A 15963-nucleotide genomic window follows, 5' to 3' on the forward strand; every position below is an offset into this window, starting at 1 on the left:
GAAAATCTAATTGTGATTTCTAGGAAGAGGGCTTGGAGAGCAGCCCCATGAAGAGTGCAGGTACATGTAAGTAAGAGGCTGTGTGTGTACAGTTACCATCCCAACACTGTACGTAATGGTGAAAGGCTGCAAATAACCCAAAGGCCATTAATAGGGGCCTGGGTACTAAGTATGTAATAACATATTCACACAGCACAATACCATTTAGCTGTGAAAATGAAAAAAAGTTTCCCTATGAACTGATATGGAAAGGTCAGCAGGATATACTGTTAAATGAAAAAAAGCAATATACATAAATAATGTTTTCTTCTTTTTTTTAAGATTTTATTTATTTATTTGACAGAGAGAGATCATAGAAGAAAATAAGGACAAATATTCACATTTAATTATATTTCCAAAAATAAAGACTGGAAAGAAACAAGATACTAGTTAAAGTAGTTTCCCAGGGGCGCCTGGGTGGCTCAGTGGGTTAAAGCCTCTGCTTTGGGCTCAGGTCATGATCCAAGGTCCTGGGATCGAGCCCCACATGAGGCTCTCTGCTCAGTGGGGAGCCTGCTTCCTCCTCTCTCTCTGCCTGCCTCTCTGCCTACTTGTGATCTCTGTCTGTCAAATAAATAAACAAAATCTTTAAAAGAAAAAAAAAAAAAGCCTCTCTTACGACACAGATGACTGCTTCCTGTCCCAGGCTGTGCAGCCAGGGGCTCCACAAACCCTCCTGTTGGCCTAGCAGATGCCAAGCCACTGCTCTGACCCTTCTGGAAGAAAGTGAATAAAGGACATGGTCACACTGCAATGCCTTTATAAGAGGAAGTTTTATTGTTAATTATTTACCTTAATATTTCAGAAAGAGGAACAGATTAGCTCAGTCCAACATGATTGGCAGTTGGCAAAATCTAGTGAAGCAAGTGTCTGATTGCTAAGGATTTAATTTGGGTGCTTTTAATACTTAGCCATCTTCAACACTTCAAACATAATCCAGAAGAAATGTATCATCTCCCTCCCTTTCACTTTAATACCCCACCTACCTCACTTTAATATGGAAATATCTTCATTAAATAATGATCCTCAGAGAACAGGTTCCCTGGAGGGTACAGCCATGAGGACAGTGCACAAAAAGGAAAACTCAAAATAAAACTCTGTATGATAATTTACTAATCTAAGGAAACAAAACCTTCCAATATATTAAGAAATAAATCCAGTTACAAATGCACTACTTAGGTCTATGTGAAGAGGTCTGGAAACTGAAAACGGCCGGCTATTTACAAGATACACAAGCAGGAACGGTGCACCTAGCCCAGCGCTGGCCCTCAGAAGCCAAAAGTGTTCTCTCCGCTGTAGGCCACATACAAGAATCCATCTTCATCTTTTTCCTTCTCGTAAAGCTGTCCCATAGTTAGGCTTGAAAGAAAAGAAAAAACAACATTGAGAATTGGGTTTGGCCTCTGAGTCTGGGTGTTTGAAGAAAGATGATCTGAGGATAAGGGACAGACCGCGACCGCTGGAACCAGTTACTCTGCCTGGGTGGTAGATCACGAAAGTGAAAGTAATTCCAATCTCAGCACTGCTGTGTGCCAACAATCCGTGTTACGGAAAGGAAATGGAGCCAGGAAAGATTAAAATAAATTAGGCTCCTGGCAATCAGTAAATAAAACTAGAATCAAATCTCCACCCTCCTGCCCTGCGGCAAGGCCATCCGCACACACTCACACCTAATTCTTCCTTCAGAGGCCAGTGCTGGCTCCTTGAGTGGGCTTGCCTGGTCAGCACCTGAATGCTCTCTGGATGCCAAGGGCAGGAGATAAAACCTAAGCAAAATTAAGAGCCCAAGAGGCCCATCCCTGCATGGGTGAAGGAGCAAGATAAAGAAACTACATGGGGCTTGCTTCTCCTCCTTATGTGAAGGTGTATAATCTGTACCTAATATGATCAATATTAGTGGGTTCAATCTTGTGGAAGCTCCCCCACCAAAACCCTCATGCCCCTGCGATCAGCATCAGTGCCATCAAAGAGAAATTATTTTCCTCACATATAATGCAAAAAGCCCTGATTGTATCTGGGATCCAAAGAAACCCTGCCCAAAACTCCTAAGAACCCTCCAGAAATAGATAATTGCTGAAACTAAACATGTGTGGGCAGGAAAGCTGGTTTTCCTAAGCGGTAAAACAGCATGCATGCGGTACAGGAGACCTAATCTAGTTCTCTGCCACGGATCTGAGTTGTACAGGCTCCAGAGTTAAGACTAGTACCACGGGGAACCCCAGGAGAGCCGTGGCCACGTGACTGCACTATGAGAACAACAGGCAGCACAGATGTGTGCTGAACGTCAGTGTGCCCCTGCACGTGGGGTCACCGAGAACCAGTAAGACAGCAGTCTGACAGCCGGCCAAAGACGGCACAGTTCACTAGCTGCACAGGTCACAACAGCAGCTTATAAGCAGGACTCAGTAAAACAAGGGCCAGGGGTTGACGGAGGGTAGGGCCGCAAGCTGGTACAACTGGGACTGCCCCACTCTGCTGGCGTGCTCCTGGCGGGCTGCGTAGACCTCCATGTAAACGGGGACACGGGCCGCACGGAACAAGGGGGAGTTTTCCCTTTCCTGTTCTTCCTGCCCAACTGCCAGCTTGGCCCGGCTGGCTGCGTGGGCAGATGAGAATTCTTAAGTAACAACATGAGGGCGGATGAGTCTGAATACAAATGACCTGTCACCAGCATCTGGTAACTAACACGGTGCTCCCGAGCTCTAACCTGGGATGTGTAAAGTAAGGACGCCCTGGCCCAGCACTGTCTACACACACTATTTCTGCGAGGAGAGAAATGTCCTGCAGTCTGGCTGTCCGGTACGGTAGCCGCTGGCTCCAGGCGGCAAGCTCAGACTCGTCTGAACTGGAATGTGTTGTTACATTGTGTAACAGCATCGTGTGAAACATACATAAGATTTCAAGCCGCCTGGGGAAAAAAGGATGTAAAAATTTTATTATATGTTGAAATGACATTTTGGATATACTGGATACATAAAATATATTATAATTCACTTCACCTGTTTCCTTTTTAATGCACTAGAACATTTTAAAATTACAAATGTGGGGCGCCTGGGTGGCTCATTGGGTTAAGCCTCTGCCTTCGGCTCGGGTCATGATCTCAGGGTCCTGGGATCGAGTCCCACATCGGGCTCTCTGCTCAGCAGGGAGCCTGCTTCCTCCTCTCTCTCTCTGCCTGCCTCTCTGCCTACTTGTAATCTCTCTCTGTCAAATAAATAAATAAAATCTTAAAAAAAAAATTATAAAATTACAAATGTGGCTCATGCACCATTTCTCAACAGCACTGCCCTGGAGCACGCAAGGACTTGAGGGACGGTGGAGAGAGGGAGGAAGCCCCCGCATGAGGCCCCGGAGAGCAGTGAGTCCCAGCCTCAGCTCTACAACAGAATCACAGAGGAGCTTTGCGACATCTCCAGGCTCAAGCCCAGGCATCAGTAGGTTTTTAAACTGCTCAAGATGATTCCAGGTGAAGCGAGGTGGAAAAAACAGTCTCTCTACCAGAGGGAGCCGTGCTGGTCTTTTTAATGTATTTGCTTTTCTTATGTAAAGCAAGCAACATGGGGCTTAAACTCAGGATTCTGAGATCAAGATTTGCAGGCTCTACCTGACTGAGCCAGTCAGGCGTCCCATCTGTCTTCCATGCTCAAAAGAGCCATGTGATTAGGAAGTGCCGTGAGGAGCCAGCGACCAGCCAAAGGCTTGACCCGTAGCCGCCTCTCTCAAGACCACCACCGGGCTGGCTGGGAATGCCCCAGGACTCCCGCTTTTCTCGGAGATGCCTCGGGGTGAGGGGACAGGGAAAGCAGCCGCAGCTACTGCACAGCTCTCGAGGCCCCCCTCATCCATCCACATGTCCAGGATGACCTTGGTGAGCACCTGTGCCACCATCTCCCCAAGGCCATTCATTCCCAGAGGGACTCAGAGGCAAAGCAAAAGACCTGCAACTCGTGCAACTTAAAGGCAGACACCAATTGATACCAATGTCACATCTGGTTCCACCCGACAGACTGAGTACGCTCCGTTCTAGCAAGTCAGAAGCCCCAGTGCATATCCAAATCCCACTGCTGAATTAGAAATACTGGAGGAGGGGCGGCTGGGTGGCTCAGCTGGCTGAGGTCCGAGTCTTGGTTTTGGCTCAGGCCGTGATCTCGTGGTCATGGGATCGAGCCCCATGCCGGGCTCTGTACTCACTGGGGAGTCTGGTTCAGATTCTCTCTCCCTCTCTCTCAAATAAATAAATAAAATCTTAGGGGAAAAAAAAAAAGGAAATACCTGAGGATCTATGTAAATACCGGTGGCCCCCCCCAGACTCAGCCTGTGGTGAACAAGGGCCCTCCGCTGCCTAGGGCAGGCCCGGAGACTGTGGGAGCAGAGGCCGGTCACCATGTGGCTCTCCCTCCTGCCTGTCTCAAAACTGCACTGTCTTTTGAGTAAAACTTGAGCTTATACATTTGTTTAACCTGTGCCCCAGCTGCTGCAGAGGCGGATCATAACCCTCCGAATTATAACAGCACTTATGTGCCAAGCACTGTTCTGAGTTTATTCTTTTTATCCTCACGGCAGTCTTCGGAGACATCATCACCCTCACAGGGATCACAAGCCACAGTTTACAGAGAACAGAAGTGAGACAATAAGAAAAATAAGAAAAATGACACACAGGGAAGTTACATGATTCACGCGAGGACACGTGCTTCGCACTAAGCCGTGCCGCCTCCAAGTGAACACGCAGATCTGTCCTACTGCCCTCCCGTCGGCATCCAGTACCTTCTGCACAGATCGCCCGAGAAAGAGCTGCTCACACACACGCGCACACACGCACACACACGCACACGCGCGCCCGAAATCACTCGCGCGTCTGCTCCCAGCGCCTCTCTGGATTCGGGAGGTCAGAGCGGCGCCCGAGAGTCCACATTTGGAACAGATGTCCGAGGAAGGCAGCCGCTGCCAGCCTCCGCGTCTCACAACTCTCTCCTTCAGCTCCTGTAACGGGACAAACGGCTGGCTGTGCTACGACTCTAAGTCCTCTCGCTGTTCTCCTGTTCTGTCACGCAGCCCCGTCGGAAAGCTGACTCGGCTGGCAGCAGCACCGGGTGTTACACGCAGAGGACAGCCCTGGGGCAGGCACTTGGAAAGTGACGACACTCACGGCGGGGAGCTGCCGCACACTCCATTCAGCAGCCCGGGACCGAATGCCCGATTCTGAGAGCCACTGAGTGCCACAGGAGAACACTGAGACCTCTTATGGTATGATTTCAAAACAGCTCTTACGGGATCGGGCCACACACATACAAAGCCGAATAATTTGGTCTGGAGCCAAAAAGAGCTGGCCGCAAACACAGTTTACATTTTGAATCCCGTTAAAGAGTTAAATGTAAGTGCAGGGGGGCAAAACGCGACCCCAGTCAGCGGCCAGTGTCCAACAGGAGGCTGGCCTGTCCGTTTAGGACAAGTTCCACAAGCCTCTGAGGAGCTTCTTCCGTCTCAGAGGCCACAGAGTCCAAGCCCCGCAGCGCTGGGCAGGCCGCGGCCGGGATGCCCGAGGATGCTCGCACCGGCGGCTCTGACGCGCCCGTCGGGCAAGGCAGCACAGGCCTGCGAGATGGCCCGACAACTTGCAGGCCACGCTGCACCTCCACAGCATCCCGCCCAAGTTACTGGCTAAGGAAGACACGCAGAGATGACCTCAGACTCTAAAGCTCACCACTGTGACATCAGCAAGGACAGCCACTCACCCTGGAAGGGTGCGGCTGAGCACAAGGAGGCCCGCCACCTTCCACACTCGTGAGTCTGATGAGGAAAGAGATGGGAAAAGCCAATGGCAGAGTCAAGCCACGGAACCAATCTCAAGTATGGTGGGACCCTGAAGAACCGAGTCTAATGAACCTAAACTGACGGCAAAAACGGTCACTCACCCCTCCATTCGGAGTCACCCAGATTCAGACAAACCAGCCAATAATAACGGCACCTTTCATAAGGGTCCCCATCCAGGAACGGCCGTGCTACTGAGGGCAAACACTGGCTTTAAGCTACTCGAGAGCACATGCGCGGGGGCAGCCGACATAGAAGTGTGTGGGTACCTAAGCCCTGTAGAACCTCCCCGGCCCCTGACCAAGGTTAGGTCATGAAAGCTGTGGGCTCCAGCCTGACTCAGGAATTGGCTGGCCTGACGGGCACACACCTGGACACCCATCTGCTTTGGCGCCCACGTGCTTCCACTGGACCTGGACTTCTCTCTTTCCAGCAGGGGAGGATGGGGAGGACAGCAGGGGTGGGGTGGGAGGACAATGGCCACTGCTGTGGACCCTGGAAAGGCAACCACCTCGAAGTGAGAAGTAATGTAGCCAGAAAGGCTCCCAACATTCTGAAAAATAAAAATTAACTACTGACTCTTCCTTTTGTCAGATTTTTCTCGGATATAAATAAACCCTATTCTGTTACGGGGAATAAACCTTTGAAGAGATATTTACCTAGAAATGATCAAAAGTGCTTAACCTAAGCACATTTCTAAATAAAGGATGGACTGTAAAATGTCACAACTTCTACTTAATAGCTCTTTAAAATCGAAGCAGCAACTAAGCACCACAATATTAAACAAACCGGTTTCCAAATGTAACTAACATTCCCAAATTATCACATCTTAGAGATATTTTACTTAATAACATACTACTGTTTCTATTTTAAATGGGGATCAACAAGACTCGTCTGTGTTCTAAACAAAGACCAAAACGTAGATACCATTGCCAGGTCTGGGTTCTCCCCTAATGCCATGACTGGGAAACTTGTACACTGATACTCTTTCTCGAGCTCAGTCTGCACCAAGACACAATTCTTTTGTTTTGGGGCTGATTCTGGATACAGGAACCTAGGCAGAGAATTCAGCTCTCCAATGCTAGATGGGAAAAGGGAGCTGAGTGAGATTCCCTCCCCCAGCCCTGCTCTAAAAAAAATAGAACTCAGAAAGAATTTAGGAAGTAAAACTCTCAGGGACTTGCCTTGGTCTCTATTTCTAGAATCAGTATTTAATACTCACTAAACGATCACCACCACATTTTTACATGATAATCACTTGTGCTCCAGAAGATTCTCCCTCTGCTTCGCCTCCCACCTCACACGTGACCCTCCCGCAGCTCTGTCTGTCACAGGATGGGAGAGGGCTCCTGCAGGCCTGGATTCACCCTTTCCCAACTCCGGTGTCCCCAGACTCTCCTAAGGCTGCAAGCCCTGGTGGAAGGTTAACAGAGGCCCCGCACCTCCCTAAGGAGGCTGGAAGGAGCTGAGGAAGAGGCTGCTGCTGAAGTGCCTCGGGGAGCAGAAGGCAGGGTTGAGTCACACACCAGCTTTCACGGGAGACCCTGTGTGATTTTGTGTGTGCTGCCGTCAGGTGATCAGCATTTGCATAAAGCCCAATGATGTCACACACCACTTTTGTTTAGAAACCATTTTTCTTAATAAAACCAAACTGCTGCATTAAGTGTGGGAAAGAAAGCCATTAACTGAGGTCAAAGGCCTGGGCAGAGGAAGCCTGGTTAGTCATTCTCTGAAAACCTGACTTGGGTCACTGGTGTCATCTGCTTTAGAGCTGATTCTTACCAGCCTGGAAAGGCAAAGGGGACTGGGAGAGAAAAGGAAGCAGCCTCTGCTGCCCTGAGAATCACTTTCATTTCCAATTCTATTTACAGCTCAGGGATAATGGAGGGAGGGGGCAGTCGCTAATCTGCAGCCATTTTAATTGCTAGATTAACATGGAGCCATCAGAGTAACAATGTCTCCAAAAGCCTTCCCTTTAAGAAGTATCATGGGATCAGAATTGATAAAGTAAATTCAATGCCACAGGTCAGTCACCTACTTCCTCTACTGAGACGCCACCTCCAGGAAGGAGGAAAAACAGGGTCACCAAGACTCTGCAGAAGCTGCAGGGTGAAGGAGTGAGGACTTACTTCCCCACCACCTTGAGAGAAGCTGAGTGTGCCCACAGATGCCCACGGCTTCCAACTCTGATGAAAAGTGTACCCAGCACCACGAAGCCTACAGGCCCAGGAAGGAAAGCTGGAAGAGCTCCAACAGGCGGCAAGACTGCCTCTGCCAACAACGCAGCTTCCCGAACTATAGCTGTAGTAGGCCAACAGCACCTAGCAGTCAGGGCCAAGGCCTACCTCCTCAGGCAGAGCATTTCATTTCTTCCCTAACCTGCTTCTCTGCCAAACACAGGAAATGGATGTAGTTGAGACTGGGAAAGCAAAAATCAAACGAAAAAATAGCCAGAGCTCTCTACTTTTCATAAGAAAAGGACTGGAATTTGACTTACACCTTTCAAGGGTTTTCAAAGGAAACATATTTTGGCCACATGGGCCTCGTTCCCTGGGATTCTGAAAGCCTTAGCTTTTAGAAGTACTACTTTGGAGGGGTAACAAATGAGGCTTAGTTTGGGTCTCCAAGATGAGAAGCAGCCAGGAACTCACACTCAGGGGAGAGGGCCTAGCATCTGGCTCAGGGGCTAGTACTCAACCAGTAATAGCAAAGGACTCACCAGGAATCCAGAAGGAGCCAGTCCATTTTCTTTTTCCTACAGGGGACTAGAGCTGGGTTGTCAACTACACAGAAGGAGAGAAGTGTAATGCCCCTGCCTAGATTCAGGCCCCAAGTTATCCCAAAGAAAGCTTCCAGGCAGCGCAACAGCTAGAGCAAGGCGGGGGCCAATGACTCTGACAGTCGGAGCAGGTAGGACGAGGGAGGTGTAAGTCTATAAAGAGACCCTGGGGAATTTTTGCTGGACAGTAGCCATTCTAGCATACCTGAGGATCAGGCAGCTATGGGCTCGCACAGGGCCACAGAACTAGGTCTGGAGAGCCAGCAGCAGGGTGATTAACTGGAGCCGAGCCTCAGCAGGGCCCACAGGCTCCCAGTGGAGAATGGCAGGACTTATTTCATGGGTCATTTGAAGAAAACCTCATTTTAGGCTTCAGTTCTACTGATGGCTTAAGCCTAAGTAAATCCTCAACTGTTTTAAAGGATTCGTGAGGGTCTGAGGCTAGATTTCAGGTTTTTCTTTTTTTTTTTAAAGTCCAACCTTGTTCTATTTTCTTGATCCAAAGTACATTCCCACGCACTACAGCCCTTTCTTATTTTCCTTGAACTCCTCATGTCAGGGAGCTGACTTTCAGTCAGGACCTCTAAGAGTTTTCTGACCTCCAAAATGTAGAGTTCTGTAAACAGCCAAGCAGATGGCCAATGCCAGTAAACACCTCTCACCTGGACTGTGGGACTGTCTTATCCACAAACAGGAAGATTGCCTTTTCAGAAGGAAGCTGGATCCTTTTCCTGATGATCCACATGAACTGAGCCACAGTGATGTCAGATGGAACCAGATACTTCCGTTTGTCAATGTCAACAATCTGAGAGCCTGAGACTTTTTCCACAATCACCTAGGAAAGCAAAGAGAGATCAGGACTGGATTTCTAAAGTGAGGCTCTGGCCCTGTGTTCTTCTGGCCTTGCCTTGTCAGGGAGCTGATGAATAGTATGTGGTCAAGGAGGTGGGTGGGAAACTGCACAACACTGGAAAATAGGCCCCTGATTTAATAAACCACAAACTCTGAACTCTGGAGGTTAAGAACTGTCATAAACGTATGATACAGAAACAGAAAGTGCTTTTCTGTGGTCAATTATGTTTATCATCCTGGATCTCAGCAAGCATAAGAGAAACACAGCCCTTACTACAAAGCTTTTCAACATTTAGTCCGGGCAGAACTGAGACTATCTGGTAACGGTTTCATCTATAGCCAGTTACTCCAGGACCCCAGAATGGATCTGCCTTCACACCAGAGGAGAAGATCCCAAGGAACACAGGAAACGGGAAAGGATGGCCTAATAGGAATGAGTGGCAATCCCAGACAGCCAAGAACCAAGCTCCTCATTTGGCCTGTTGCTTCTCCCTGAACTAGGTTTCAAATGTGTCCCTCCTGACCCCTCATCAAAGGAATTGTTCAAACAATGAGCTACAATGACAGGCATGGATGTCCTTTAAAAATCAGTTAAGGATTACAGAAAATTACCCCCTACCACAGAAGAAATATAGGATCATACTTATTACTGATTAAGGAGAAACGAGAGAAAGGGTTCTCAGAGGCTTCTCAGATTTTTTGGTGAGGAAAGGAAGCCAGAAGTCAAGCAAAGATAGAGGCTCAAAGTTAAAGATGAGTGTCCTGAGACTAAAGTACCACTTCTAAGACCAAAGTGACAGTCTTCCTCCACGGTTGCTCCCAAAAGTGGCAGTGACCTGTTGCCCTGTCCTAGAACATCGTTCCTTACATAATTGGCGAGGGAGCCCAGAGGCTGCAGACAGCTCGCTGGCCTAGATCAGGAGATTCAGCACCGAGACACCCTGAACAGCACCAGCTCAAGACCCTCACGCCACGGACCCGGAAGGCCCCTAACCCAGTCTGGTCTGTCTGCTACTATAACTGGGACTGGAACCTCAACTTGTCAACTGTTGAATGGCCCGGGGCCTTATCACGAGTCCTAAACGACGGGGTGACAGCGAGGTGAGGGGGCGGGGAGTGCACTCACCGGAACCCGGTCGGGATATTTCGCTCGGATCTTCGCAGATTCCACACATCTGTGTTCTGTGGGAGACACAGACCGGCTGATGGTCGCTCCTGCCCGACCTCAGGTTCCCGGGTCCCCAACCCTCCTCCCCCAGCGACCTGCGCACGCCCCGGGGCCCTTGTTCGGAGTCTCAGCGGCCTCGGCCCTCGGCCCTCGCCTCCCGGCAGAAGGGCGAAGGGCGGGACAAGATCCGTGGGCAGCCGCCTGGGGCGCCGAGGCCTCAGCGACCCGAGGCCGGAGCGCGGCATCCGCCCCTCCCGGCCCAGCCCAAGGCGGCCCGAGTGGGGGAGGGGGCCCACCCACCGTCCTGACCCCCCACCACCCTGTCTCTCAGGGAGCCCTTACCCAGCGAGTGGTCCTCCTTGAACATCCACTTCATGGCGGCGGCTGGGAAGGGATGCAGCCCGGCTCTCGGAGCCGCGGAGCTCAGCGAACCAACCACAACAACAACGACGGCAGCGGCGGCGGCGGCGGCGGCGACTACACGACAGGCGGGACTTCCGGCTGCCGGCGCCTAGCAACCGGCCGGGGCGGGGCTTCCGGCGCCTTTCACTGGGCCGCGCGCCGGGGGGCGGGGCCACGAGTAAAGGGGCGGAGCAGGAGACGGCTCCAAGAGGGGCTACAGCGGAGAAGTGGGGATGATGACGTTCACTACAGGGCTGTCTTTGAGGGTTTTGGTGACTGGGAAGGGGATGTTGTCGGGAGCTGGTAACAGGATTGGGGGCTCCGTGGACGTTGGTAACAGGAAGAGGTGTTTGGGGGTATGGCTGATAGGATAGCGCTTTCATAGTGGACTTTCTTAAGGGAAGTCTCGGTGCGACGGGAATTCTGGAGGTATGAATGACAGAAGAGGGGTCTCTGGTGGTTGGTGATGGCAGAAGGAATCTGTTTGGCGCATTGACACTTTGGGGAGTATTGTTTAGGGTGGTAATAGGTTGGGGGCACAATACAGAGAGTAACTTGAGGGGACTGTGGAGAGAAGTACTGATGACAAGCGGGGGTTCAGTATTGGAGACAGCCGTAATAGGTTGCCTTGGACCTAGAAACTGAATTTAAACAAATTTTGGCTAAGATCAAGTGTAAACAAATTATCTTTCCTTCCTTTTTTCATGAATAAGTGTTTGACTAAACAAGAAAAGGGATCACAAATATGCATTTGAGGAGCGTAACATAGCCCTGATCACAAAGAGACCCCATAACCTTAACTGCAGAGGAGTTAGAGGTGATCGTCAGGCTGGGAGAATTCCCCTGAGAGTTGGTCATAAGACAGGTTTCTTTGGCAGTCAGCATGGATTTCAGCAATGACAGCCTAGGCGGTGTGTGCGTGTGTGTCACCTGCCTGAGCATATGCCTTGAGGTTCTCCAGTGATGTCACTCCTTTCTTCCTAGCAGAGTCATCAGGACAGTCTGCTCAGGGTCAACATCTGTTTACGAGCTGGTGAATACGTACCAAGAATATTCATTTAATTGGGCACGTGATTCTTGCCATGTTCTTGTGATTCTGATGCATCTGAAAGGCTTGCATATTTGAACATTGTCATTCATCATTTCTACAGTTGTAATTCCTGATGGATGCTGTGGAATCTAGCTTCATTCTAGAAGTATTTTGGTTATTTTAAGATCGTCTGAGCAACCAAAATAGGTTTTTGTTTGCTTGCTTGTCTCCAATGAAGTGAAAAATCCTTTGAATTTCATACCTAGAAATCATGACTGCTACATAGAGGAGCACTGTTTTAGGTATTGGGGGAAAGCAATGAACAGAACAGACAACACCTCTGCTGTCACGGAGTTTGCATTCTAGTGGAACAATATGAAAAATAAATATGTTATGTAATGGCTGCTTTAGAAAATAAAGCAGGATTGGTGACGAGTGATGGTGGGATAGAATGCTAATTAGGTAAAGTGGTTGACATAGGGACAGGAAGGAACCCTTTGTGGCAGGAGCTGAATAAACAAGGGGGAGTGTGTTAGAAGATGAGATCAAAGAGATGTATAATAAAACTAGTGAGCTTTGAATTCCATATGAGGAACTTTGGTTCTTATTTAGAATGAGAAGTCAGTGGAGGATTTTAAGTAAAGGTGTGACATGGTTTGGCTTTCCTTTTGAAGTGAGCAGGCTAGCTTCTTTATAGACAGGCTATAAGGAGTTGAGAATGGAAGCCAGGGGAACAGTTAAGAAACTGTTGTGATAATCTGGGTGGGAGATAATGTAGGCCTAGACCAAGATAGTGTCTGTGGGGTTGGTGGGAAATAGTTGTATTCTAGATATATATTGAAGGTAGAGCAACAGAATTGATGATAGATTGGAAATGAAGTGTGAGGTACAAGTCAAAGTCAGGGTTTTTGAAAGGATGGAATTGCCATTTACTGAAATAGGGTGGAGGCAGCTTGAGGGGGTGAGAATCAAGGTTTGGTTTTGGCTATATTGAGTCTAAGATGCCCAAGAGACACATCCAAATGAAGACATGGTGTAAGTGAATAGGTCTATGAGTCTCAAATTCAAGAGAGAAGTATTTAAAGCTATTGAGCTGGATGAGATCAGTTAGAGAGTGAGTGAAAAAATTGAAAATACCTATTTTGCAAATAGAATTAAACACTGGGGAATCAAGGTAGATGTTCACAATCGGACAGTCAGTGAATCAGTGGAGGAGTTTGAAATTGGACTGAAGACCACTGCTTCCTTTTACAGAACTGGTCATTGTATCCTAATCCAAGGCATGTGTATACCACCTTGCTGCTGGAAGACCTTAGTATACTTCTCAGAGGAAAGATCCTGTCAGTTACCTGTCAGTTATAAGCATGTAACCAGATGGTCTCAATACAGGGCAGTATCTTTCTGTCTTCTATCCTTACCTACTTTCTTGAAGTCTTTTTCCAGTTCACCATTCTAACTGGCTTCCCTGATCTGCCCTGATGATATGCATGCTCCTCTTTACCTATGGGGTCATTATATGTAGCTTATTGAAGGCTCAAAAGATACCAAATGCCTTCCTTGAGGGGGTGGCTAGTTGAAAAGGTGAGTCAGAAGAGAAAAAAATAGGGTAATGAAAGCATGCAATTACATATTAACAGACTCATAAAACATGCAGAATAAATTTCTGCTGGAGAGGTCTGTAAACATGGATGCTGAGGGGCGGTTAGGACAGTGGGGGGCTGACACCAAACTAAATGAGGTTTATCAAGAAAGACTTCACAGAGAATGAGAATCTTTTTTTAAAGATTTTATTTATTTATTTGATAGACAGAGATCACAAGTAGGCAGAGAGGCAGGCAGAGAGAGGAAGGGAAGCAGGCTTTCTGCTGAGCAGAGAGCCCGATGTGGGGCTCGATCCCAGGATGCTGGGATCATGACCTGAGCCGAAGGCAGAGGCTTTAACCCACTCAGCCACCCAGGTGCCCTGAGAATGTGAATCTTATGCTTCAAAGAGAAGGGTACAATTTCCAAAGGATAAACTTCCCTTAATATATAGAAACAAAGGGTGGGTTTGGGAGAGGGAATGGTAAATAAGCTAGATTAATGCTGGAAAGCCTTGATGTGTACTTTCAGACATTCTAATCTGAAGATATCCCTGAAAGGGAGCTTCTAGAGAGGAGTAGAACATGATCAAAATGTGTAGTTTTAAGAGAACAACTCTCTTTGCCCTTAAAAGAAAATTGTATTAAGAGGTGCCTGGATGGCTCAGTCGGTTAATTGCCTGACTCCCTTTCAGCTCAAGTCATGATGTCAGCATCGTGGGATCAGGTTCTGTGCTCAGCAGGGAGTCTGCTTTTCTCCCTCTCTCTGCCTCTCCCCATGCTCACAGGCTCTCTTTCTTTCTCTCTAAAATAAATAGATCTTTTTAAAAAGTAAGTTGTATGAAACATGAGAAAATTATGGAAATGAAAACTGAGAAGTCAGTTCTCAGTTATGAATATATGAAAATGACACAATATGCACAGATCTTTAGCATTTTTAAAAACTAATATTCCATCTTAAAGAATCAAACCCACAAAGACTAGCTTCTTCAAACCACAGAAGCAAAGAGTAAATCTTAGTATCCATTATTACTAAATACTCTTGCAAAGCTCATGGCATCTCAGGGGAAGCACTTCACACACCTAAATTCTTAGCAATCACCACCCTGTGTCTCAGCAGTGACTAAGCTGACACTAGCCACAGTATGTGTTTCCTTGTGCTGAAAGAAGGAACTCTGAAGGAAAATACCTCCTTCCTCAGTGTAGAGCTACCCTCAGGAGGTGACACTAGAACCATCTATTCCAGAATCTTATTTTAATGGTTATTTATTTATTTTCATTACAGTGTAGTTAACATAGCATTAATTAGTTTCAGGTGTACAATAGAGTGATTCAACAATTCCATATATTAGTGCTCATCAAGAAAAATCCACTCTTAATCCCCTTCACCTATTTCACCCATCCCCCCAACCACCCGCCCTCTGGTAACCATCTGTTTGTTCTATATATGTTCTATATAGTAATATATAGTCTTTTCCTGGTTTGTCTCTTTTTTCCCTTTGTTCATTTGTTTCCTTAAGTTCCACGTATGAGTGAAATCATATGGTTTTAACAGTTTTTCTTTTTTTTTTTTAAAGATTTATTTATTTATTTGACAAACAGATCACAAGTAGGCAGAGAGGCAGGCAGAGAGAGGAGAAAGCAGGCTCCCCACTGAGCAGAGAGCTGGATGCGGGGCTCAATCCCAGGACCCTGGGATCATGACGTGGGCCAAAGGCAGAGGCTTTACCCCACTGAGCCACCCAGGCGCCCCTTAACAGTTTTTCAATAAATGAAAGTCATTCACTTAAATCACAGATGCAGTATAATGTCAGAATAATAATATAGATTTAAGCCTAACAATTACTGTATTTAGGAGCTGGGTTCCAACCCCAGAAAAGCTTTAAAGCAAGAATGAGTAGTACTGGACCCAAAATGACAAAATCTTCTGGCTGATATTATTTGTCATCTTGAACTGTGGTGAGGACCCTGGATATTTTTCCAAATGATCAGGTCTTGACCCCTCAAGCATCTGTGTTGTTAGGCTCTCAGCTGTATTCTTCATCTAAAAGCCATTTCTAGGTTGCCTTCAAAATAGAGGCATCACCTCCTGGACTGCGCTCAGACCGCAAACCTCACACTATCGGTTGGCACTGTAATGTGATCCTTCAGGACCTTCTGATAAAGAACTTGGCTGTTGACAATGATAAAGAAAAAAAAATCCTTCTGCCATGTTCAAAATACTGGTTGGAAGTGGAAGTGGAAGCTTTCAATTAGGTGATAAGCCACTGTCATCTTTGAGGGGGGGCCACAGCTTCTAAAACCG

The 15963-nt window shown here is 47.6% G+C and overlaps 2 protein-coding genes across 2 annotated transcripts in view; one reads left to right on the top strand and one right to left on the bottom strand.

The window, feature by feature from the left end:
• ADAT1 (adenosine deaminase tRNA specific 1) overlaps positions 1-3615 on the top strand; it is a 43204-nt gene extending 39589 nt beyond the window's left edge. The window contains exon 12 of the mRNA XM_044255699.1: positions 3321-3615. The gene's annotated coding sequence lies outside the window, so the exon portion shown is untranslated. The remainder of the gene's footprint in view (positions 1-3320) is intronic.
• Positions 794-11139, bottom strand: GABARAPL2 (GABA type A receptor associated protein like 2). The gene is made up of 4 exons (XM_044255702.1): positions 10989-11139; positions 10605-10660; positions 9289-9461; positions 794-1398 (listed from the first exon to the last, which is right to left on the bottom strand). The coding sequence occupies exons 1-4, from the start codon at positions 11020-11022 to the stop codon at positions 1308-1310; spliced, it is 354 nt and encodes a 117-aa protein (XP_044111637.1). The 5' UTR covers positions 11023-11139; the 3' UTR covers positions 794-1307.
• Between the last annotated feature and the right edge of the window lie 4824 nt (positions 11140-15963).

Source organism: Neovison vison, chromosome 7 (assembly GCF_020171115.1).
Source record: "Neovison vison isolate M4711 chromosome 7, ASM_NN_V1, whole genome shotgun sequence".
Taxonomy (NCBI): Eukaryota; Metazoa; Chordata; class Mammalia; order Carnivora; family Mustelidae; genus Neogale; species Neogale vison.

Coding starts and splice junctions, on each gene's coding strand:
- GABARAPL2 (XM_044255702.1), bottom strand. CDS start 11,022: ATGAAGTGGATGTTCAAGGAGGACCACTCGCTGG. Junction 10,661..10,988: donor CAAGGAGGACCACTCGCTGG/GTAAGGGCTCCC, acceptor TGTCTCCCACAG/AACACAGATGTGTGGAATCT. Junction 1,399..9,288: donor AAGACAGTCCCACAGTCCAG/GTGAGAGGTGTT, acceptor TTTTCTTTCAAG/CCTAACTATGGGACAGCTTT.